Source organism: Nuphar pumila, chromosome 13 (genome assembly GCF_984573655.1).
Source record: "Nuphar pumila chromosome 13, dmNupPumi1.hap1.1, whole genome shotgun sequence".
Taxonomy (NCBI): Eukaryota; Viridiplantae; Streptophyta; class Magnoliopsida; order Nymphaeales; family Nymphaeaceae; genus Nuphar; species Nuphar pumila.
Window position 1 is genome coordinate 16,977,750 of NC_143261.1, and position 23,720 is coordinate 17,001,469.

The 23,720-nt window shown below is 41.8% G+C and overlaps 2 protein-coding genes across 4 annotated transcripts in view; one reads left to right on the top strand and one right to left on the bottom strand.

Moving 5' to 3' along the window:
• LOC149817938 (autophagy protein 5-like) overlaps nucleotides 1–23,720 on the top strand; it is a 93,103-nt gene that overhangs the window by 31,458 nt on the left and 37,925 nt on the right. For all 3 annotated transcript variants that reach the window (XM_089984592.1, XM_089984590.1, XM_089984591.1), the window contains exons 5-7: nucleotides 13,179–13,268; nucleotides 14,127–14,214; nucleotides 14,586–14,723. In XM_089984592.1, the coding sequence (XP_089840718.1) occupies nucleotides 13,179–13,268; nucleotides 14,127–14,214; nucleotides 14,586–14,723 (316 nt within the window). The remainder of the gene's footprint in view (nucleotides 1–13,178; nucleotides 13,269–14,126; nucleotides 14,215–14,585; nucleotides 14,724–23,720) is intronic.
• Nucleotides 1,024–3,403, bottom strand: LOC149817939 (putative transcriptional regulator tpeD). The gene is made up of 2 exons (XM_089984958.1): nucleotides 1,341–3,403; nucleotides 1,024–1,242 (listed from the first exon to the last, which is right to left on the bottom strand). The coding sequence occupies exons 1-2, from the start codon at nucleotides 3,350–3,352 to the stop codon at nucleotides 1,098–1,100; spliced, it is 2,157 nt and encodes a 718-aa protein (XP_089841084.1). The 5' UTR covers nucleotides 3,353–3,403; the 3' UTR covers nucleotides 1,024–1,097.

The following is a 23,720-nucleotide window of genomic DNA, read 5'->3' on the forward strand; positions in this document are numbered from 1 at the left end:
TGTTAAGAAGCTCAATATAACAACCTCCAAATTAAGGTGTTCAAGTGGCCACTAAGCTATGTAGTGAAAGGGATAGGTGGTATTAACTGAGTGCCCAGGGGCATTTCTATCATGTCACATGCCCTTAGACCATGGGTTACAAGTCTGGCAGTATTTTGCTATGTCACCTGGGTATGGGTACGGGTACGGGTATGGGTATGGAGGGTACGACACGGCAATTTAAAAAAATGAGGGTACAGGGACACAGCGATATATATATATATATATATATATATATATATATATATATATATATATATATATATATATATAGTGTAGGTCCAATGCAAGATCCATATATTGGTTTGTAGGTCCAATACAGTTTTTAGTAAAGAAGGGTCAAGTTTAGTAAAAAGAGGGAGTTGTGGGATGATATTTTGAATAAAAGAGGGGGTGTAGGTAAAAAATGAATAAAGGGTGTCCTGAAGTGACATTTTAAACAAATAAGGGGGTCTAATTAAAAAATGAATAAAGGGGTGGGGTGGGGTGTTCAAAAACTTTAAAAGATGAAATACGGAGGAAAGGTCTCCTCTCACCCACCGCCTCACCGCTTCTCTCTCTAGGGAAAAAGGAGAAGACGAAGAAGAAGACGGAGGAGGTAGGTACCTCTCTCTCTCTCTATATATATATTGTCGTTGTTGTCGATTTAGGGTTTTCTGATCGGGATGGCGCCGAAGGAGCAGAAGGGTTTTTTCCTATGTCACATGGGTGCGGGTGCGGGAGCGGGTGCGGGTGCGGGTGCGGGGATTCGGCACTTCCAAAAAACCCGGGTGCGGGGGTGCGGCAGGGGCAAAAATGTAAAAAAAAAATTTATATATATATATATATAATTTTGAAGTTTTAACAGTTTTAACATTTAACAGTAAACATTGTCATAAACTCATAATATGATTTATCATGCATGTAGTATATCAACCTAAATATCAAATTACCTAAATATCAAATTATCAATCAAATAAGTAAAGCAATTACATAAATCGACCTAAATATCAATCAAATAAGTATGCATAAAAGAACTAAATTACATACCAAAGTATATCCTGATGAAGTAATGAATGCTAATAATTTTCTTCTTCATCATCAAATGCATCATTAGAAGGAATACTGGGCTCAGCTAAATCCATGTTTGTTACGTTGAATTCATGTTCTCCCTCGAAGTCACACTCTTCTGGGTTTACATCCCAAAATTTGGATGTTCCTTGTCTGCATTATAAACCCAAATTGAAAATGATAAATACAATACAAATATATTTAAATGAAAACTAAGAAATAATCAAATAACTAAGAGAGCAAATTAGTACCTGTATTCATCATTGCTTCGCGAAAGTAATCGAAGATTTGAATGAATATATACTAAATCCTCTGCACGCTTGCTGGTGAGTTTATTTCTCTTCATGTTGTGGATTTGAGAATATGTGCTCCAATTTCTTTCACAACAAGATGAACTAGCAGGCTGCGATAGCAATCTTAATGCAAGACGTTGCAGAAGAGGTGTTTCCGATCCAAATGTTGACCACCATGTGATAGGATCTATATTATCTTCTTCTCTCGCGAATAATGCCGGTGCATATAATCTCGAAGATGAAAATTTTCCAAACTCTTGTGTGACTTGATGTAGAAGATGTGCTTCTGGAAAAAGTCTTGTCATACACATATTTCTATGTCTTGATAGCTCTGGGTCTAAATTTGGAGGGACACGACCAATACCACCAGCCCGCCACTTATTTGCATAATATTTTGGATTAAGAGAATGTGCCATGCAATGCAAAGGAGTGTTGCTCTTATCCCATCTTCTGACTAAAATTGAATGAATATGATTAAAAAAATCTGAATCATCCAATGCAGGATTTTTTTCTTCATGCATGAAAACTATAGCTTGTATTTTTTCAATCATATTATCCCACATTTCATAAACTCTGTGAAGCATGGGCTCATCCTTATCAACTTCTCTTAACATTTCCCAAATAGGTTGCGTAAATTGAAGGAAGTATACCACTCTGTCCCAAAACTCATCATCAAGAATGAATTTCTTAATTTCTTGAGCCTTCATATCATCATCAACACGATAGAATGTCCAATTTTCATCAGTCACCATGTTAATCAAAGCATTCTTCACTCTTTTAATCCTCTTCATCATCACAATGATGGACGCAAAACGTGTTTCAGCGACCTTCAACAATTTCAAATCAGAATGCCTATTAAATATAGCATTAGCACGATGGTGGTTAACAACAAAATTCCTAATGCTTTTGACATTTCTTTCTAAATCTTCAATCCATGAACATAAAGCATATGCTTGTGAATTTTCTTCTTCTTTGGGGTTGCATATGCTCTTTAGGGCTAGATTTAAGCTGTGTGCTACACAGGGAGTCCAAAAAATATGAGGGTACTCACTCTCCAAACTCAACGCTGCACTTTTACAAACCGGAGCGTTGTCTGTAATGATTTGTACCACTTTCTGATCACCCACTTCTTTTATCACTTCTATAAACAATCCCTTCAAATACTCTGCATTTTTATATTCCCCAGATGCATCAACTGCTTTCAAGAATATTGGGCCACTAAGCGAACAAGCAATGAAATTGATTAATGGACGCCTTTGAATATCTGTCCATCCATCAGACACAATGGAAACTCCATTTTGCTCCCATGAATATTTTTTAATTTCTAGCAACCTCTCCACGTTTGCCCTCTCTTCTGCAAGAAGTGTGGTTCGTATTTTTTCTGAACTTGGAGGCACATAACCACTCAAATTACAATTTGCCAAGGATGTTACTAAATCCTTCCAATAAGGATTTCTAGCCGCATTAAATGGGAGTGAACCAGAATAAAAATACCTCCCAACTTTTCTATCCAACTCTTCTCTTCCATATGTATTGAATGCTGCTTGTATCGTTCCTCTACCTCCTAGATTGACTTTTCTTTTTTTTTCAGCATCTTCTTGATGGCTTGCAAATGGCACACTGACTGCAGAAGAATCGGCCATTGCCTTTCTCTTCTCATATTCTTCTTGTATTTTCTTGTATTGCCTTCGCATTGACTCATCAACTTTTCTGCAAGCTGAAATGCCATGTCCTGGTATCTTCAACAAATGAGCCTTCACTCTTGTGTAAGACCCAACAAAATCTTTTTCGCAGAGCTTGCATCGAAATCTTTTGTTCCCACCACCTCCTTCTCCAGTTTTTGCAAGTTTATCTACATGTATCCATAGTGGCCCCACATCATCAATCCCACTGCAACTATCAGCAAAACTAGCAGCAGAACTCACATGTTGGGATGAGGATGACGCAAGTCCTTTCCCTTTATCCGTCATTTTTATCCTGAAAACACAAAAAAAAAATACATTACAATTTTCAATTCAATTCAAAAAAAAAAAACAGATGGGGGAGGGGCTCAGCCCCTCCCCTGTCGACCCAAAAAAAAAAACTGATGGGGGAGGGGCTCGGCCCCTCCCCTGTCGACCCCCAAAAAAAAAAGATGGGGGAGGGGCTCAGCCCCTCCCCTGTCGACCCAAAAAAAAAAAAAAACAGATGGGGGAGGGGCTCGGCCCCTCCCCTGTCAACCCAAAAAAAAAAAAACTGATGGGGGAGGGGCTCGGCCCCTCCCCTGTCGACCCCCAAAAAAAAAAGATGGGGGAGGGGCTCAGCCCCTCCCCTGTCGACCCAAAAAAAAAAAAAAACAGATGGGGGAGGGGCTCGGCCCCTCCCCTGTCAACCCAAAAAAAAAAAAGCTGATGGGGGAGGGGCTCGGCCCCTCCCCTGTCGACCCAAAAAAAAAAAAGATGGGGGAAGGGCTCGGCCCCTCCCCTGTCGACCCAAAAAAAAAAAAAACTGATGGGGGAGGGGCTCGGCCCCTCCCCTGTCGACCCCCAAAAAAAAAAGATGGGGGAGGGGCTCGGCCCCTCCCCTGTCGACCCAAACAAAAAAAAAAGATGGGGGAGGGGCTCGGCCCCTCCCCTGTCGACCCAAAAAAAAAAACTGATGGGGGAGGGGCTCGGCCCCTCCCCTGTCGACCCAAAAAAAAAAAGATGGGGGAGGGGCTCGGCCCCTCCCCTGTCGACCCAAAAAAAAAATGATGGGGGAGGGGCTCGGCCCCTCCCCTGTCGACCCCAAAAAAAAAAAGATGGGGGAGGGGTTCGGCCCCTCCCCTGTCGACCCAAAAAAAAAAAAAAGATGGGGGAGGGGCTCGGCCCCTCCCCTGTCGACCCAAAAAAAAAAAGGATGGGGGAGGGGCTCGGCCCCTCCTGTGCCGAAAAATGAGGGAGCAGGGGAGGCTCAGCCCCTCCCCTGCCGACCCAACAAGAGACCGAGAGAGGGGGGGGGGGGGGTGCTCGGCCCCTCCCCAGCCGACCCAAGAAGACGAGAGACATACCTGCGAGCCGAGAGGAGGAGCCGAGAGGAGGAGTCTGGGAGGCGGAGCTGGGGGCGGCGGCGCTGGGGGCGGCGACGCTGGGGGCGGCGGAGCTGGGGCGGCGATGGGAGAGCTCAAGCTCAGGGGGAGAGAGAGGAGAGATTAGGGCAAAAAATTTTTTTTGCCCTAATCCTCCTCCTTTTCATCGGGGTGGGGGAAAAAAAAATTCGCCCAAAAATTTGGACAAAAATGACCCTGGGTGCGTTGACCGCACCCAGGGTCGTGTTGACCGCACCCGCACGCGATCCCGCGTCGCGTCGCGTCGACGCGGGTGCGGCACCTGTTTTGCCGAGTCCCTGTGACATAGGTTTTTTCGCGTCTAGCCTTTCCAATTTTGGCAACACGATGCACAAATCCGGGTACACACTCACAACCCTCTTTCTCCTTCTTATTCTTCTTCGCTTTACTATCGAGGGTGGGAAGGGGAGGTCTGCGAACATAGATGAGAGCCAGAGGGGGAGGAGGGGAATTGAGAGTCAAAGAGAGAGATAAGGAGGGGTTTCAGGGAGAGTAGAAAGAGAGTGTCGAGAGTGAGGATTTCATGAGAGAGGGAGGAAGGGCGGGGTCGTATTAGGATTTTGGGTCTACACTGGACCCGAAACCGCGGTGTAGTGCAGGACCCGACCTGCAGCGTACCTGCACTATGCCCAGTACCCATGCCCGTGTCTACACGGGTAAGGCGACGCTTTCGCCGTGTCGTGGTTACATAGGTATTTTGATTGTTTATCTTTCATTTGATGTAAAATTGTCATTATGTATATGAGAAACCGAGAAACCATCATATAGTGGCATTGTTATTTAATGTAATCTCTTCATAGCATTTATAAACAGCCCATTGGGCGTCCCATTTAATAGTGTGTTAACCCCGCAAAAGTGAAGGACTTTGGGGCTTTTCAACTCCTACCTTCGTCCTCTTTCTCCTTCAAGTTATTAGGTGGCACCCATGCATCTCCTAGAAAGTAGAGGCCCAAATGAAACAAACTGAAAATTAGAAAAATCTAAATTTAGCAATACAAAGTTATGATCTTTTAGAATAACGAGAAGTACCTGGCTTTCTTCTTTTTCATTTTTTTCATGTTTTCTTCATTTGAGGGAGTGTGAGAGGGGATGGAACACACAAGATTTCCTTCTTTTGGTTGAACATTAAAAGCAAAATATTTTAAAAGGAAAGGGTGCCCCCCCCCTCTTTACTAGGTGAGCATTTAGGTAGAGTTCGCCTAACTAGCCTAGGTTGGGGCACCAAGGGTTGGCCACTCCAAGGTGATGAGCTGGCATCTTGGCTACATAGCAGCCAACTGCACATTATGTTTGCATAAATGTGGTTTGATTATGTCTTCTAATTTAATTTTATTGTTAATACTGGCATGGTCTATTGAATAGAATTATTTGTTCGCAGCTTTCTAGTGGCACTGATTGTGGAGTAAGTCTTTGATAGCTAAATGGATACCAAAGAGGGACATGTCAATGGTTGAAGTCACGTGGTCATATCTGTGGTTGAAGAGAAATGTGATATTGAAGATGGTACATCCTCAATACTTAGGGCTTGTTCGGTTCGTTCCAACAGAATCACTTTCTCAGGGGAACCTGAGAAACCGATTCTAAAAGCCCTGAAATCTCATGTTCTTCCGAACATGAGATTTCAGGCAGCCGTGATTTCGATTCATTCTGATTTGAAATCACGGCAACCCGCGAGATTTCAAATCTCACAGGTTTCCCTGATTCCAAATCCCGTGCGAGTTGAGGCACCTGAACGTACCCTTAATGTTCATTCTTGCATTCACAGGGTTAAATATTTCATGAACATTATATGGGTGGGCACCAATGCAGAGTGCCCTGAGTTTAGTGTTTGGGAATAGAATCTCCTCACTTATTTATAGACGATCCTCATATTATTCCCTTGTTGATCTTGGGCTTAGTGTGGGCTGATCTTGTCATCTGCCATAGGCATTGCACCCCGTTTTAAAAAATACACTGTTTGGGAGCTTTGCCATTCCATCTATAAGGACTGCTAAGAACTGAATAGTCTTTGTGATGCAACCCGATTGTAGGGCCCTTGTGGGTTGGTCGGATTGATTGTGTTTTGTTCTTGGTGGTACATCGGAAACATGATGTGTGTGGAAACGGTATAGCCGAGCGCAACAAGCAGGAACACGCAAGGGCAAAGACGCGACGCAAGGGGCTGCAGCACCCTCGGATCAGCGCTTGGATGGTCTGATTTGCAGTGGGGATGACTTACATGCTGATGGTGCAAATCGGAACCCCCAATATGAATATGGGCTACTGACACTCTCTAGACACAAGGCAGAGGTCTGATAGGCTTAGGGAAGCCTTGGGGACGTGCACAACCCTCACGACACCCTTGGGAACGTCCAATGGGGACACTTCTACCATGGTTGAAGAGAGAACATAAGAGGGAGAGAGATGATGAAGATGTGAGAGACAAGAGAGAGAGGAAGACATTAGAGAGGGAGAAGAGAGAGATGCGAGAGAGAGGCTCTATTACTAAAAAGGCATCAATTCCTTTATGCCATAGCATATCCAACATCTAGGGTTCTCTCTTGAATTTATAGAGAGAACCTTTACTAGATCCATAACCCATTATTTCCCCCCTACTAACCTATCTCAAAGGAAATGAAAAACTTGCTAAAGAGGTTCCCCTATTGGCCTATCTCAAAGGTAGGAATAAAATCCTAAATTGGCTACTTCCATTTCATGTTAGATGGGCTCCTTTCCTACCTAAGTGGCTTGCCCAAGCTAACCTCTAATTTCCATAATATTCCTAGCTACCATAAGTCAACCCCCTACCCACTTTTATTCCCCACCATGCCCCTTACAATTCAATTAATTCCCTTCCAATCCCTTAATGCCCAAAACATGAGATGCTCTCTTGCATAACCTAACCCATCCTTTTCAACGTCTTCTTCATTTTCCTTCACATATGACAACATGAACATTGAGATAAGTGAGGGCTCAAGTGACTAGCCGGGTGTGGGGACGCCTATGGGCTACGCAAAGGTGAATCCTCATGGGCCGCATCAATTCCACCATGCTTCTGCGAATCTTGTCCTCAAGGTAGGAATGGTAAAGTGTGGGAGTCGATCCCGTTTTCTCTATTGGAATCCCATGGTGGCTTCCAAATCGGATAACCATGCCATTGACTCACGATCTCTGACCACCAAATATGCAACATACACATATAGGTATGGGGATGTGTCACCACAAGTAGAAGGTAAGCTCGCTCAGGTGCCTATGTATGCCTAGAAAAGTAGCGGGGCACGCAATCATGAGCGCACTAGCAGCATGTACACGTGTAGTAGATGATGCACAAATAACAAATGTGCTCGTACGTGAAACTGTTGCGGATGAAGAATACCCACACTGAACTAGAGGCAAAAGTCAACATGAGATGTGCGATAACAACCACTTCGTTGCACTCGGTAGGATGTGCATAGAAGGAAATGTCAATGGGCTGTTCACCACTTGGATAAAAAACTGCAAATTGTTCACCATAGGGCCCATGTGGGTTGGTCGGATCGATCTTGTTCCGTTCTTGATGGTTCATTGGAAGCGTGATGTGTGCAGAGACAATATGAGCCAAGCATGCAGGCTGTTTAGTCACCTTAACGATGGCACATTTGAACTTCTCGTGCTGCTCCCTGTTATCCAGGAACCTTTCTATGGTGGGTGACAATGCGTGCAACATCAAGGCAGCGTGCGATGTGCACAATGGGCTGTAGCAAGGTTCCTGCATGTGCTGCGTGTGAAGAGACAAGCCATGGCTAAGGCAAGTCAAAACAAGGTATAGACAGTTTCTGGGGCCATTTTCCAGCTGTTGTATCTCCTTGCTCGAGATGATTCTCTTGCTGTGCTTTGGGGATTTGGGAGTCCATATGTGGAGGAAGGCATGGACAAAATTGCAGCTTTAACTCCCAGGCCAGTTGGGCGTTGTGCATGCACGAACAGAGCCTCGGAACAAGCCTGTGTACTATGCAGAAACAAGGCAGACTCTGACACTTGCCGGAAAATGGGCCGAAATAGAGCCTCGTCGTTCTATGTACATGCATGTATCGTCCATCAATGCATGCATCTCGCTAATCATCCAAACCAAGGTATCATAATCAGAAGAGGGGTTACCTTGGCATGCCAAACACCTCGTGTTGGCACTCCATTGGCTCCTGTGTGCACACAAACAATCAGGTGGCACTCAGTGGAAATAACAATGTGCGGTGGGCTGCAGCCAACAATGTTGCAATTGATCAAAGCCTATTTTCGGAGATGACTTTGAGGCTCCAATTCTCCCAGCATAGGTCGAATTCGACAGTGGGCCTTGGGAGTTTGGAAGCCCCAACGAAGGTGAATACACGACCAAAATCTTGGTTTTAGAGGACGAGCTGTCTGTGCGCAAGACGTGCGCCAAGTCGGGCCCAAAACAAGACTAGGTCCCCCTGTTTCGTGAAGAACATGACCTGTTGCAGTTTTGGTTGGTCTGCTGTGCTTCTGCTATGAAGAATCTGGAGAAGAGCGTTTGGGATTTTGATGAGGGCCAGGAGTGATAGAGGATCCCAAAAGCACGTCCCGAGAGCATGCTCCAATCATTCGTTAGAGTTTCCAAAGTGGGCCTGACGATCACAAATGCAACAGATGTTCAGTGTTGTATATGCACATGAAACTTACACACGAAATCGAGGAATGTCGTTTCTGATACCAAACTGATGCGACCCGACCGTAGGGCCCTTGTGGGTTGGTCAGATCGATCATGTTCCGTTCTTGGTGGTTCGTCAGAAGCATGACGTGTGTGGAGACAATATAACCGAGCACAACAAGTGGGAATGCGCATGGGCAAAGGCGCGACAACGAGGGGCTGAAGCATACTTAGATCAGTGCTTGGGTGGTCTGAGACTCTGATCTGCAGTGGGGATGACTTCCTACGCACTAATGGTGCAGCTCAGAACACCTAATACTAATATGGGTTGTGGTAGGCCAAGGGCCGTCTATCGACACTCTACGCACAAGGCGGTGGTCCGGTAGGCTTAGTTTAGCCTTGGGGATGTGTTCAACCCTCACAACACACCCCTGGGAGCATCCAATGGGGACTTTGCTACCAGGGTTGAAGAGAGAAGAACGTAAGAGGAAGACATTAGAGAGGGAGAAGAGAGAGAGAGAGAGACATGAGAGAGGGAGAGAGCGAGGCGCGCCTTTTGCGCCTCAAGGCACCAACCTGAGACGAAAAAAAAAAACAGAAAGAAGAAGAAGAAGGTTAATCTCATATTTTTTAGATACTTATTTGAGATTTTCTATTGCTTATTGGTTGTTACATAAGACATTATATTTTTCAATTATATAATTAGTTTTCCAGTTATGTAACAGTTTCTTAGTTAATTTGAATTAATTAGTTTATTTTACTTTTATTTTTAATTAGTTTATTTTGCTTTTTATATGTTAATCACATATTTTTTAGTACTTATTTGAGATTTTCTATTGCTTATTGGTTGTTGCTTTATAGGACATTATATTTTTTAATTATATAATTAGTTTTCCAGTTATGTAATCAGTTTTTTAGTTACTTTTATATGTTAATCTTATATTTTTTAGTATTGATTTGAGATTTTCTATTTCTTATTGGTTGTTACTTCATCCATAAAGAATTTCTTTATTTATTTGTATTTTTAGATATTTTTTTATAATTTTTTTTAAGTTTTAAAAAAAAAAATTTGAGGCTTACATTTTATGCCTCGAGACTTATGCCTCACCTCAGTTTTTGGTGGAGCGCCTCGCTACGCCTCAACGCTTTTCACAACACTGCTCTATACTAAAAAGGCATCCATTCCATTATTCCATATCATATCCAACATCTATGGTTCTCTCTTGAATTTATAGAGAGAGCCCTTACTAGATCCATAACCCATTATTTTCCCCTACTAACCAGAGTCACCGATATATTGAAAATATCACAATATTTTCATATATTTCTTGCGATAATATCGCTACAGAAAACTACATCTGTTTTCAGATTTTGCTATTTTAAAAAAGCCTCAAGTTTATTAAAGATAAAAATTTGGAAAAATCACTATAATTTAACAAAAAAAATCAACCTTGGCCTCAAAATTTGGTTTGATTTGGTCCAAAAACCAAATTAAATCGTTGAGTTTTGCACATGTCGTGATTTTTTTTTTCAAAAGATTTTGTTTTCAAAATATATGAAAAATGGAAGATTTAAAAAAAGTACTATTAATTTTTATTAATAAAAACAGAATGATTTCCAAAAAATCTCGACTATTGGGTGAGATTTGAGAAAATCCCTAAATCCCAAAATGGAGAATTTTTATTTAGTTTTTTATATATTGTCGAGATATCCCCAAGATTTATCAACTTTTGAAAATCTCTCCAAGAAATACCCTCGCCGAGAAATTACCTTCAACGATACAGGTGACTATGCTACTAACCTATCTCAAAGGAAATAAAAAACTTGCTGAAGAGGTTCCCCTTATTGGCCTATCTCAAAGGTAGGAATAAAATACTAAATTGGCTCCTTCCATTTCATGTTAGATGAGCTCCTTTCCTATCTAAGTGGCTTGCCAAGCTAACTTTCACTTTCCATAATATTCCTAGCTACAATAAGTCAACCACTACCTACTTTTATTTTCCCACCATATCCCTTACAATTCAATTAATTCCTTTCCAATCCCTTGAAGCCCAAAATGTGAGATGCTCTCTTGCATAGCCTAACCCATCATTTTCAACTCTTCATTTCCCTTCACATATGACAATATGAATGCTGAGATAGGTGAGGGCTTAAGTGACTAGCTGGGTGTGGGCACGCCTATGGGCCACACATGGGTGAATCCTCACGGGCCGCATCACTTCGTGTACAAGAGCAAAGTCCTAGCTTCTAGGTATTTATTGGGGATAAAGGGAAACCTCACGATTTCTGTAGTTAACAGAATATCCTCTTACTAAAAAAATTTGCATTGTTGTCGGCATGAAAAGGTAGAATGGGCCTCCATCTTTATTCTCGTTCGATCAGTCCCCAGCCTCATGCTCTGGAATGAATGACATCTAGGAACAAGAAGAGGGTCTGCAGTATTTGTGGTTTGTTCCGTTTTAGTTCCTAGAAAGGGTATGAGTTAGGTAGAAAGAACCACTCTATAGAAGGAGAGTCAGAACATCTTAATTACTGACTGTTCAACCTTCTTTTAGCTAATTAAGAAGCAGATGATTGCTCCATTGATGAAGGGATAAAAAACACTCGATGAAAGAATAAGATGAAGTACCCCATTGATTGAAGCATCCCTCCTTCGGCCCTAGAACAAGCCCTAGTGTCACTATTCCTTAGTGCCTTTTCTAAAAAAGATAATAAAAGTCCTAACACCTTTAGAGAATGCTGGAGATCCATTCTTTGCGCCATTGTCAGGACATAAGTTTGGGCACATTTGTTACAAGAAATAGTGTGGAACATTGTATCTTGCCTAGAAAAGGTTTATGTCGAGTTACAAATGGACTAGGAAAATGTTCAAGGCTATAGAGGAGTAGGAACCATCAACCAAAGACCCTGAGTGGAGGTCCTTCTTGGGCTTAGTAAATTCTTTTTGATCGAAGGGACCACCTTGCTATGGTGGTGGTGCCAAGACATTGTCATCAAGGTGAGGTCCCTTGACCGACCTTTTGAAGGACGTTGGTGCTACTGGACTGGCAAGTGCCAATAAGTCAGATCTAAGTAGGCAGTTGCCCAGGAGCTTGTTCTATGATTGCCAAACTATGCCAAGACCTTTGAAGTCCATACTGTTGCAACTTTTCTGTAGGAAGTGTCTTGATTCAAGCTTCTTTGTTTTGGTCATGACCTTGTGACCCCTGAATCAACCCTACCCGATATAATCTTTTCTCTATAATTCAAATGATTGCCCCCTCATGATGCTGGTGACTGCTTCATTGCCCTTGAGGTGAAATAGTTTAGTTTTATGCTCCACCGTTATATAATGTTAAATGTTTTTGTCATATCAGAACTGAGTGGGTATTTAGAGTTCATTTAAACTACCATACATTGCTATTAACTTACATTTTCCCTATCATTTCCATCTTTTATAGCTGCTCTTCTGTGCTTGCCATCAAAGGGTTGTTGCGTCCTTGGTTTTTATTCAACTTGCCTAGAAGTTGCTAGGTTTCTGTGTGAATTTAAAGGTTTCTTGAGTAAACTTTACTTCTCTGCTGATCAAGAGCTTTATTCTTGAAAAATGATCCTGAATAACATCATAAAATAAGCAAAAGAAAACCATTCAGATTTACTACTGGAACTTAACCATCTAAAGGATGGGCATATGGTGGCCTCTTAACTGCATAAATATTTTACTTTGCATGTATAGTGGACCTATTTCTTGATTGCAATCCATAAATATCTTTATTCTTTTTACTAAAAGGTAGAAGGACATCCGAATTGTTCCTTTTTAAGAAATGGAATTATGACAAATGAATGACAGATTCTTTGAATAGTGTTGACATTAGAATCTAGTTTCTTTAAAAATGAAAAAGGATAAAGTATTTTAAACTATGGGATGGTGACTGCCTCTCATAATGTGGTCCTGTTACACTGCTGGTGTGAATAGATATTTTCATTCTCTTTTAATTGTTACTATTAATTTTTTGATGGGCATAACCTAGATACTTATAACCATTAATTTTCTTAGCCTTTTGTATTTTTTTTTAAAAGATATACTAATGAGTTTTGGATGTTACAGGTTCATTTTCGTGGGTATCCTCAGGAGCTGTTCAGCCCCTGTGAGGGGGAAGAGAATGTTAAGCATAGCTTCATGAATTCATTGAAGGAGGTTAAGTAAATACAGTTTGGCTGCATTTATCACTCCTGAAATCGTTAATTGTTGAATTTCCATTAATTTAACTTTTGAAGCATGCTATTATATTTTGTTGTGGCTCGTCTAGTTTCCCAGTCTTAATCACAATGTTAGTTTTGAACTTATGAAATAAATTTCCAGTGGATGTTGTTAATGTCCACGTATGTCTGTAGATGTTAACAGCTCCCATATATGTCTGTAGGCGAATCAACAAATCCAAACCTAATTAAAACCTTTATTTCTTGAAAGGACATCACATGAGGGGGGTAGATGTTAACCAGATCTCAAGTTGAACCAATCCAATTTGTAAACACCCAAACCATGTTTGGATCCACTCAATAACCAAACCCTGTAGACCTAACTTGATTATTTTATTGGACTTATCATTGTAGGTTCAAGTACAGCTATTAGGTCCACTCCAGTTCTAGTTGTCCTAATATGGGGCAAATTCAAGCACTCAGATACATACGGTAGAAAATAACTAACTAGAAGTGGTAATTTTCTTAAGCCTTTAATTTTACCCTACAGAGATTAACAAATTTCATAAGATAGTAACTTTTGACTTTCCTATTTTAAGGGGTACTAAGTTTTCAAATGACATTATTTTAGGGGCCAAGAATGCCCATTAGCTATATATGACTATGATTATGAAAGAGAACCAATTTCTGTAGCATCATTCGTGATCTATTAGTAGGTGTTGCCAGCTTATTGCTATGTGATTCTTATGGATTCCACTTCACTTGTATTTATAAAATATTGTCACATTTAGGCAAATCTGAAGTATTGGTGTCTTGGATTTTATAGTTTCACTTGTTAGTCTGGATTTGGCTGCAGGCAGCCTATATAATTAATGGCAACATCAAAGTCATTATGAACATGTCTCAATTTGATCGAGAAGAGCTTTGGCGTTGCATTCTGAAAGGTTTGTGTAATATGTAATGGCTATTTATATTATTTTTATCTCTAATTTCATGCTTCCTTGTTCTCACCAACTTCCAAATAAAAAAAAGCCGCTTCCATATCATTATTGGTATCACATCTTGGAAATAGTTATTTTCTGTGTTATCTTTGAAGGTGATAAAAAGGAAGTTCTTATTAAAATCTAATCTAGGTTATACAGGGTTGACCCTGTGGGTAATAATAATACATAACTTTTATGCAAAATGGCAGTTAAGAGTTTCCCTGGCCATTTTTCATTATTTAAGTTCTCAATGTATTGCTGTGAGTAATGCATGGTCTTAGGGAATAGGAGTGTTCAAGTTGTATCACTTGGAACTTTTTCCATTGTAACAGGTGAAATGGAAGGCTATTACCAGGTTTCTTCCAAACTGAAGCTTGGGGCAGTTGGAGAATGGTGTAGAATAAGAACAATTGCTAGCTTGGAAGAGCCTCGACAACCTTATGGTGAAAGCATTGGAAGAAACCGTATAGGTACCGTCCCCTCTTAATAGTGAGTATTACATGTCTGGAAACTTATTCATATGGTGCATCTATTCTGTTCTTTTGTCTTGGCTGCATTTATGTTTCTCTAAAACATTTTGTCATTTTCAACATGGTTAGAATCCCCTTAAGGCAGGCTTAGTGTCTGATATGAAAATTGTGAATGCATGGCTAAGGTTTATTTCAGAATGCAGTTAGACTTTTTTATCTTTTGATTTAGACTTCCACTGAGACTTGGTTATAAATACTTTAACAAATATCCATCACTACATATTTTCTTGAATCTTACATATTTTCTTGAATCTTTGACATCCCTCTATGCTATGACATCGCCTATTCATGTCAAATCTGAAGTCATGTGGGCCTCAATAAAATTACGGCCTTATGAAGATTGATGTTGCAGCTTGTAACTTGCAAATTTGCACTGCACATATTCTCTTTTTGTTCTTTGACTCCTAACATCTTGGCTCATGATTTTCCAATTTGCAGTCTAGCTAATAAGCATTATACCATGTGTGGAGAACATACACCATGGGGCCCCTTTTTGTATAGGAGATGTCACCTCACCTGTAGTTAATACAAATATGAGTTTAAAAACATGTTCTTGATATCGTCTGACCTTAAGCAATAATTTTCATCCAAACCGTAGTTACCACACATTGCCAAAAAAGCAATATAAATAATGATTCATTTGAAAACAAAGTTTGGATGGTTGAACCCAGGGTTACCAGAAACTCTACTTGCAAGTGGGAAACCCATTTCTTGGGAAACCATTTTCAAATCATGAACCTTGATGTTTGGTAGCCAATCATGGTGGAGAAGGTGGAAATGGGGTGGAATTATAAAGATGGGTCAGCTAGAGAGGAAGAGGGGAGTCAACTAAGGCGGGGAGAGTGAGATGATGGTGGAATTTTTACTAGGAAACCCTAGTGAGCCTATCTCAAGCCTTGAAGACAAGAGCCAAATTCACTCTACAAGGAGAGAGGCCAAAGAGAAGTAATTATCATTAGAAAAGTAGGACAATTCTAACGTGCAAACCCTACCATGGGTATATATAGACCCCATGCAACCCAAAAGACTTAAATAGTTCTCACTAATCCCATGTAACCCCATGCACCCTCCATTGATCCTTGAATCCAAATACAAAGAATTGGGAGGCTATATGAGACCTGCCTCATACAAGAGACCCAAAAAACAAAAAACAGTTAAGGAAAATGGTATGCTATAAATCTCACCTTCTTTAAAATGACCTTGTCCTCAAGGCCGGAGCTCAGGGAACCTCTCCAAGAGTTGGTACTCAATCTCCCAAGTGGCATCAGCTGGTCCAAACTTGCTACATTGGACAAGGATTTCGGTGGTAAGGCACTCATCAATGTGCCTTTGCCTCTTCTCAATTACATGCCACCCGGTATGGAACCGATTGGGTGATCTCTCCCAAGTCGCGGAAGGTAGTAGGCTCGGATGGGGGAGTCATGTAAGGCTTAAGCCTCAAAACATGAAATACATGATGCACCTTAGTGTTCAGAGGAAGTTGTAGCTTGTGAGCTACCTTGCTGGTGCTCTCAATGACGAGGTATGACCCATAGTACCTTGGGACCAACTTGTGATCACGGGCCCGCCTCAAAGTGAGTTGGCGGTGGGTGGAGGCTTCAATAACACACATTCTTTCACTTGGAACTCTCTATCATGCCAAGCTTATTATGTTGTTACATCCAGTGTTGAGCTCCTTGGAGATGCAATCTAATCCTTCTCAAGAGTTGGTCCCTCTCAAGAAGCAAAGCATCAACCGATTTGATCCTCGTGGAACCATCCACATAGTACACTATAGAAGGGGGTTGACATCCATACAAGGCCTCAAATGCCATCATCCGGATGGAGGAGTGATGGCTGGTGTTGTAAGACCACTCAACCCATGGTAGAAGTCTCACCTAATGCCTTGGTCAGTCATCCACATAAGATCACAAGTAGTTCTTAAGGCATTGATTAAATACCTCGATTTGGTTGTTCGTTTGTGGGTGGTAGGAAGTGCTCATGGAAAATGTAGTGCCCAGTAGTTTTAAGAACTCCATCCAAAATAAGCTCAAGAAAGTAGAATCACGGTCACTCACAATGATCTTGGGCATGCCGTGAAGCTTGAACACATGCTTCACAAAAGCTTCGACCACTGCCTTGGCTGTGTAGGGGTGCATCAACGGAATGAAATGCCCATATTTGGCGAGTCAACCGACCATTACAAGAATAGTAGTATAACCAGCAACGAGAGGCAAACCATCAATGAAGTCCATGGAGTTCTCTTTCCACACTTGCATGAGAATCGGGAGTGGCTAAAGCAAGCCGGCAGGTAAAGCGGTCTCATACTTGACAAATTGGCAGGTTTCACATTGGCTCACAAACTCTCTAACGTCCTTTGTAACAATCCAATAGAATTTTCTATTAACCCTAAAGTAAGTCTTCTCATATCCCTCATGACCACTGGTAAGAGAGCTATGGAAGTGTTCCATTAGCTTGGGGATGAATATAGACTCTTTGGGTAGGAGAATCTTGCCCTTGTAGAGCATAGGCACCCCGTAACTCGTAGTTCTTCTTGGGTTGATGCTCAAGCTGGACTTTGAGCTTCATAATGGCCTCATTGAGCTGATACTCATGTATTAACTCCTCTAAGAAAGGAAATAGCACAACTGAAAGCACATTCATTTCGACATTTTGTTGATCTCTATGTGATAGGGCACTGTCTCTGTCACACAGACTCTTCTAACAGGGCACCGCACTCGCACCCAGGCGGGTGCGACACTTGGACACAACTTCCTTTGTGTTAGGTGAAGTCAACCACACTGAGGTCCATTTATATCCAAAATTAGATTCAGTTAACCCTAATCAAGTCCATTTATATATATATATATATATATATATATATATATATATATATATATATATATATATATATATATATATATATATATATATCCTCCCCGCACCTCTGCACCCAAGTTTTTTTAAAGTGTCGCATCCGCATCTATGTGACATAGGGCACTGGCTACACTGTTTAAAACCCCTTTACGGTATTAGATCTCAAAATCGTATCCCATCAACTTGGTCACTCACTTATGCTAAATAGGAGTAAACATCCTTTGATCCAACGTAAACTTGAGGCTCTTGTGATCAGTCCTCGCAATGAAATGTCGACCCAAGAACTACGGTTTCCACTTGGTCACCGATGATTGTTAACAACTCCTCATAAGTAGACATCCCATGCTTCTTCTCGGCTATGACCTTGCCAAAGTAGGGAAGCGGATGCCCACCTTGTGTCAAAGCAGCCCCAACTCCATTGTCGGAGGTATCCGTGTTCACCACAAACATTTATTGGAAATCCAAAAGGGCTAGAAGAGGTACTTATGGCCTTTAAGGCCTCAAAGGCTATAGTAACATCATCATCTCAAGAGAAGGCAGAAGATTGGTCAACAGTTGGCCAATTTGAGCATAGTGCTTCATGAACTTCTGATAATATCTCATTAGACCCAAGAAATCTCTCAAATCCTTGAGAGTATGTGAAATAAACCAAGCCATCATGGCCTCTACCTAGGCGGGATTAGTCGGCCTAGGTGGGAACAAAAGAAATAAATGTTGAAAAAAGTAAAATGTCACAATAAATTGTTTTAAGTAATGAACTTATGATTGTGACTATGAATGAAGATTAAGTGTGTACTTCAACATAATATAATTACAGAACATTGAACATAAACAAACATAATTTGAATATCTATATCTATATCTATATATATATGTATGTATGTTTTTTTCACAAACATATATTATGTAATATATAGTCAATGTTTATATATATTTATATAATATATATATATATATATATATATATATAAACATTGATTATATATTATATAATATATGCCTGTGAAAAACAGTCATTTATATATATAAATAAAACTGAATGGAGGGGTGAGAGGAGGGAGAAGAAAAAGGGAAGAAAAAAAGAAAAGGGAAGAAGGAAAAAAAAGGAAAAAGTGGAAAAGTGGAAAGGGAAGAAAAGAAGAGGGTGGAGGGTGTGAGGTTAGAGGAGGAAGAAAAAAAAAGAAAAGGGAAGAAGGGAAAAAGAAGAGGGTAGAGGACATGAGGTCATTGGAGGAAGAAAAGGAAGAGGAGAAAACAAAACCAAGAAAAAGGAGGACGAAGAAGATGGTGGGAAAAGAGGAAAAGAAGAATAAGAAAAACACAAGAGCAGGAGGAAGAAGAAATAAAGAAGAGAAAAAAAATGAAGGAAGAAAAAAAAAAACCTAGTCTTCTTCTTCTCACAAAGTGAGAGAGAGAGAGAGCGAGCAAAATGGGGGAAGGGTTCTTCTTCGCATGCATGAGAGAGAGAGAGAGAGAGAGAGAGAGAGAGAGAGAGAGAGAGAGAGAGGGGGGGGGGGGGGAGGGCTAATAGGGGTGAAAACGGGTAAGACTCAAACCAAATCCAATTCTGAAAAAAATATGGATTCAAATTTGGATCGAATATTCCGACCTATCTGATCATTTTTCAGCCCAACAAAATTTTAAAAAATGACATATGTATCCCCACAACCTGGGTGGGGATAACTTAGGTGTTGCCTAGTCGGCGTCTAGGCATCACTTTGAAAAGAAGTTACCATTCACGACTGGGTTTGGATCTTATCCAAACCCAATTCAAGTTTATTTAATTACACATTGAAGCACATGTTCATTAATGGCATATTGTAAATTTCTCTTGTTGTGTAATGGGTATTTTCGTACCCTAGTAATTGTAACAACATATACTTAATGAGAAGCCATATACCGCAACCTCTGATTGAGGATTATGCAGCTCTCACGTATTCTCCCTTCACCCTGTGCTCAGTCTTGTGTATGAGAGAAGGAACCCACGATTTCTATCATGGTATCAGAGCAGCAGATCCAACCTTAAGGATTGCGATCTTCTTATGAACGGTAAAGCTTCTTCATCTCCTAGATCTTCTTCTTTCTTCTACAGATCTTCTTCTTTCTTCTACCCCTTTTTCTTATTGCTCTTACTGATTTCCTCCTTTATTCTTCTTGTCTTCAATTTCAATCCTCCTTACAAAATCCAGCGTGTTTCTCTTCCAAAACTTAGATTCTCTGTTTGCTGATTCCCTGTTCATGTTTTCGTATTGTCATATTGCTGCACGTGATATATTAATAGCTTAAATAATCTTGCAAGATCAGATTTGACTCATTTGATCTTTGCGTGATTTCAAAGCTTGAATAGGATCACGTTATATCCTTTTACACGTTGACATACATCAGATTCAGATCCGGAAGTGATCCCACATCATTTGATCTTTGCGTGATATCATATTTAGACTCATTCCCTATATCTTTCTCTATTTTGCACTGCTTGTCTATATTCTCTCATATTCTGAAAGAAAACACGTTTTCAAAGTAATGTGCCCCTTTGATTGAATTTTAATTCAGAACAGACTCTTACTGCGTAGCTCTGGTTTTCTGCCTCAGGTTTACCATACCAATCGTTAAAAAAAAGGACGGTGGCAACAAAATTCTCTGATATTAAGTTTCTGTTCTGAATTTCATTAGAATTCAATAGTAATTGGGTCTTTTTCGTAAAACTATGTTATTTATTTATTCATTCCATTTTTTGGTTTCGATAGAATATGGACTCATTTTCTCACTCTTAGTCTGGTCTTTCCTCGAACTTTCTTAGTCAACTTGCGTCTGAGAAACTGAACAATTCCAATTTCCTAACTTGGAAGCGATAAATCATACCATTCATAAGAAGTCAAGACCTTTCTGGACATTTGGATGGTTCTGTTCCTGTTCCTCCAGAGTTCATACCACAAGAAGAAAAGAATGGTGAGGGAGATCTTTCTATTACCTATGTTAGAAATCCAGAGTACGTATCCTGGATAAAGCGAGATCAGGCGTTGGTTGCCTATATCACTTCTACATTGTCACAAAAAGTGTTTGTGGCAATTCCAGATGACTGCTCTGCAATGCAATTATGGCACCAATTGGTTCAAACATATTCTCAAGTTTCTCAAAGTATTATTTTTAAAGAAAGAGTTTCAAATGTTCAGGAAGGACTCTATGACTATCATGGAGTACTTGAACAAAATGAAGACCATTACAGATCAGTTGGCCATCGTGGGATGCACAGTTAGTGACAAAGATATGGTGCAACAAACTTTGAGTGGGCTGTGTAAAACCCAGTTAAGAAAAAAAAAGAGATCGGACCCGGACCCGGATCCAACCCGTGCCCAGCCCCTCGAAAAAGGGTTTTCGGAGGGACTGGCAGCCCACAGAGGGGGGGGGGGGGGGGAGGGGGGATCGCCGTCGACACAGGGGGCGGGCCCTGTGTGCGCCCCCTCCTTATAAAAGGGCGAGAGGGGAGGGCTTACGAGCCTCTCCCCCGATCCTCCGACTCTCTCTCATCTCTCGTCCCTCCCCCTCTGTCTCTGCTCTCTCTCCCCCCCGACTCCATATCTCTCTCTCATTGCCGACGTCGGCGAGCCCCTCTTCGGCAACCACTCTCCGACGAGCTCCCTTCACGACAACCACTCCCCGACGACCTCCCTTCTCTCCGACAGCCTCAGGTGAGTCCCCTCCCTCTCACTGTCTCCTCTCCCGATAACGGTAGACAGGGGCCAAAGGCCCCTGCGACTCTCTCTCTCTCTCTGTTTACCTTCCGGCAGGGGGCCATCGGCCCCTGCCCCTCTTCTTTTCAAAAATCCAGCAGGGGCCGATGGCCCCTGCCTCCTCTTTGAAAGCCGTAGGGGGCCTTTGGCCCCTGCGCTCCCTCTCTCTCTGCTCGTTTCCTTGGCAGGGGCCATCGGCCCCTGCCCCTTTCTTTTAAAACCTGGCAGGAGCCGAAGGCTCCTGCCCCTCCTTTCTTTAAAACCCAGCAAGGGCCTCCTAAGGCCCTTGCCCCTCTTTTTGAAGACCCAGCAGGGGCCGATGGCCCCTGCCCCTCTCTAAACCGACAGGGGCCTCTGGCCCCTGTCCCATTTTCTGTCGAGCAAAGCTCGGCAGGGGCCATTTGGCCCCTGCCTCATCTTCCGAGGGCCGCAGGTGGTCATTTGGCCCTGCGACCCCCCTCTCTCTCTCGTTTTGCCTTCCGACAAGCCAACGGAAGGGGGTGGGAAGCCCCCTTCCATTCGAGGTAGGACTGCCGGCAAGGGCCTTTGGCCCTTGCCTCATGATTCTTCAGGACTCGGCAGGGGCCCTTGGCCCCTGCCTCATTCTTTTAGAAAGCCGACAGGGGCCAAAGACCCCTGTCTTGTCTTTTGGGAAACTAGCAGGGGCCTTTGGCCCCTGCCGCCCGATTATGTTCGACAGTCAGTGGAAATAAGCCCCTGCCCGAGCTTTGTTCCGTTTTCAATTAAGATCCATGCTAATATCGTACTCTTGCAGTGTTACGCAACGGAGCCCGTTCGCTCCCCGCGAACTAAAGCAACGATCACCTACGCTCGTAGACGACTTCTTCCTCGCAATACCCCAAGGTAGGAGAAGTTGCACAAGGACTTAAATAATTAAATCGAGCTTAAATAATTAAAGATTGAAAGGACTTAATTACATATTTATATACATATACGTATATAAGTACATTTTTAATTCAAGGACGCAGTTTCACGATCCTTGTCCTTTGCTTTCGCATTTCCTGTTTCTGTTTGCCGTCGCGCTTTGTGTCCAAGCTTTTGCTTTCGTATTTACTACTTACTGTCTTTTAATTCAAGGACGTGGTTTCGCGATCCTTGTCCTTTGCTTTCGCATTTCCTGTTTTTGTTTGCCGTCGCGCTTTGCGCCCAGGCTTTTGCTTTCGTATTTACTACTTACTGTTTTTTAATTCAAGGACGCGGTTTCGCGATCCTTGTCCTTTGCTTTCGCATTTCCTGTTTCTGTTTGCCGTCGCGCTTTGCGCCCAGGCTTTTGCTTTCTTATTTACTACTTACTGTCTTTTAATTCAAGGATGCGGTTTCGCAATACTTGTTCTTTGCTTTCGCATTTCTTGTTTCTGTTTGCCGTCGCGCTTCACGCCCAGGCTCTTGCTTTTCGCATTATTGTCTTTCGTTTTTGCCTTGCCATTGACTCAGCGTATTCGGGAGGAATACCTTTTCCACTATTTTACCCGATATGTTTTTGGGAAAATCCTTGATCAGGGACAAGATCAAGTTGTTGGGCGATGAGTTCTTTTGCAAAGCCCATTTACCAAGACCAGTGTCAAGACGTACATAGCACCCAGACACTGCGTCATCAGATGCGAGATTCGAGAAAATCATATGCCATATGTAGGTAAGTTGTTGATCGTTTCGAAAGATTTAGAATGTTAAAATAACTTTTTAAAACATTATATCTTTGCGAAACACACTCCTGAGGCTCCTATTGAGGACCTATATCTCTTTCCTCGTAGTGTACTCTTGAACATGCGAGGCATGCTAGTACTACAACGATTGGATGAGATGGACTTATGACTTCGATTAGTGCTTTATGCACATTGTTGAAAACACATATAAAAAAATGGGATCGCCTTCATAGGCAAGATGCTTGATTTGGCCTAATGGACCATAGCATGAAGAATGAGGCAACGGCTAAGAAACCCCGTCGCACTCGATTCAACCTGGCTTCATCAAGAGAGAGGACGAAGGGTACCAACTCCGATGGACAGACCATTTATGACTTTTTACGGGCAAAAGACCCGTCTTCCTTAGTCATCGGAGGTTAGGGGGGATAGGGGCTGCATAAGTTAGCCTAACACTTATGCAGAAGTTGGATGCTTGCTTTAATCGTGGTTTTGAATTTCTAAGGAAAAACTTTCAAACCATGATCTGGATGCTTGCTTTAATCCATATAATGCTCTGGTTAATTTGCATACATATTTCTTTGGGTCTCCTTCTGCATAACCTTGAGGCTGCTCCATGTAAACTTCTTCCTTTAAATTTCCATGCAGGAATGCATTTTTAACATCAAGCTGACTAAGAGTCCACCCAT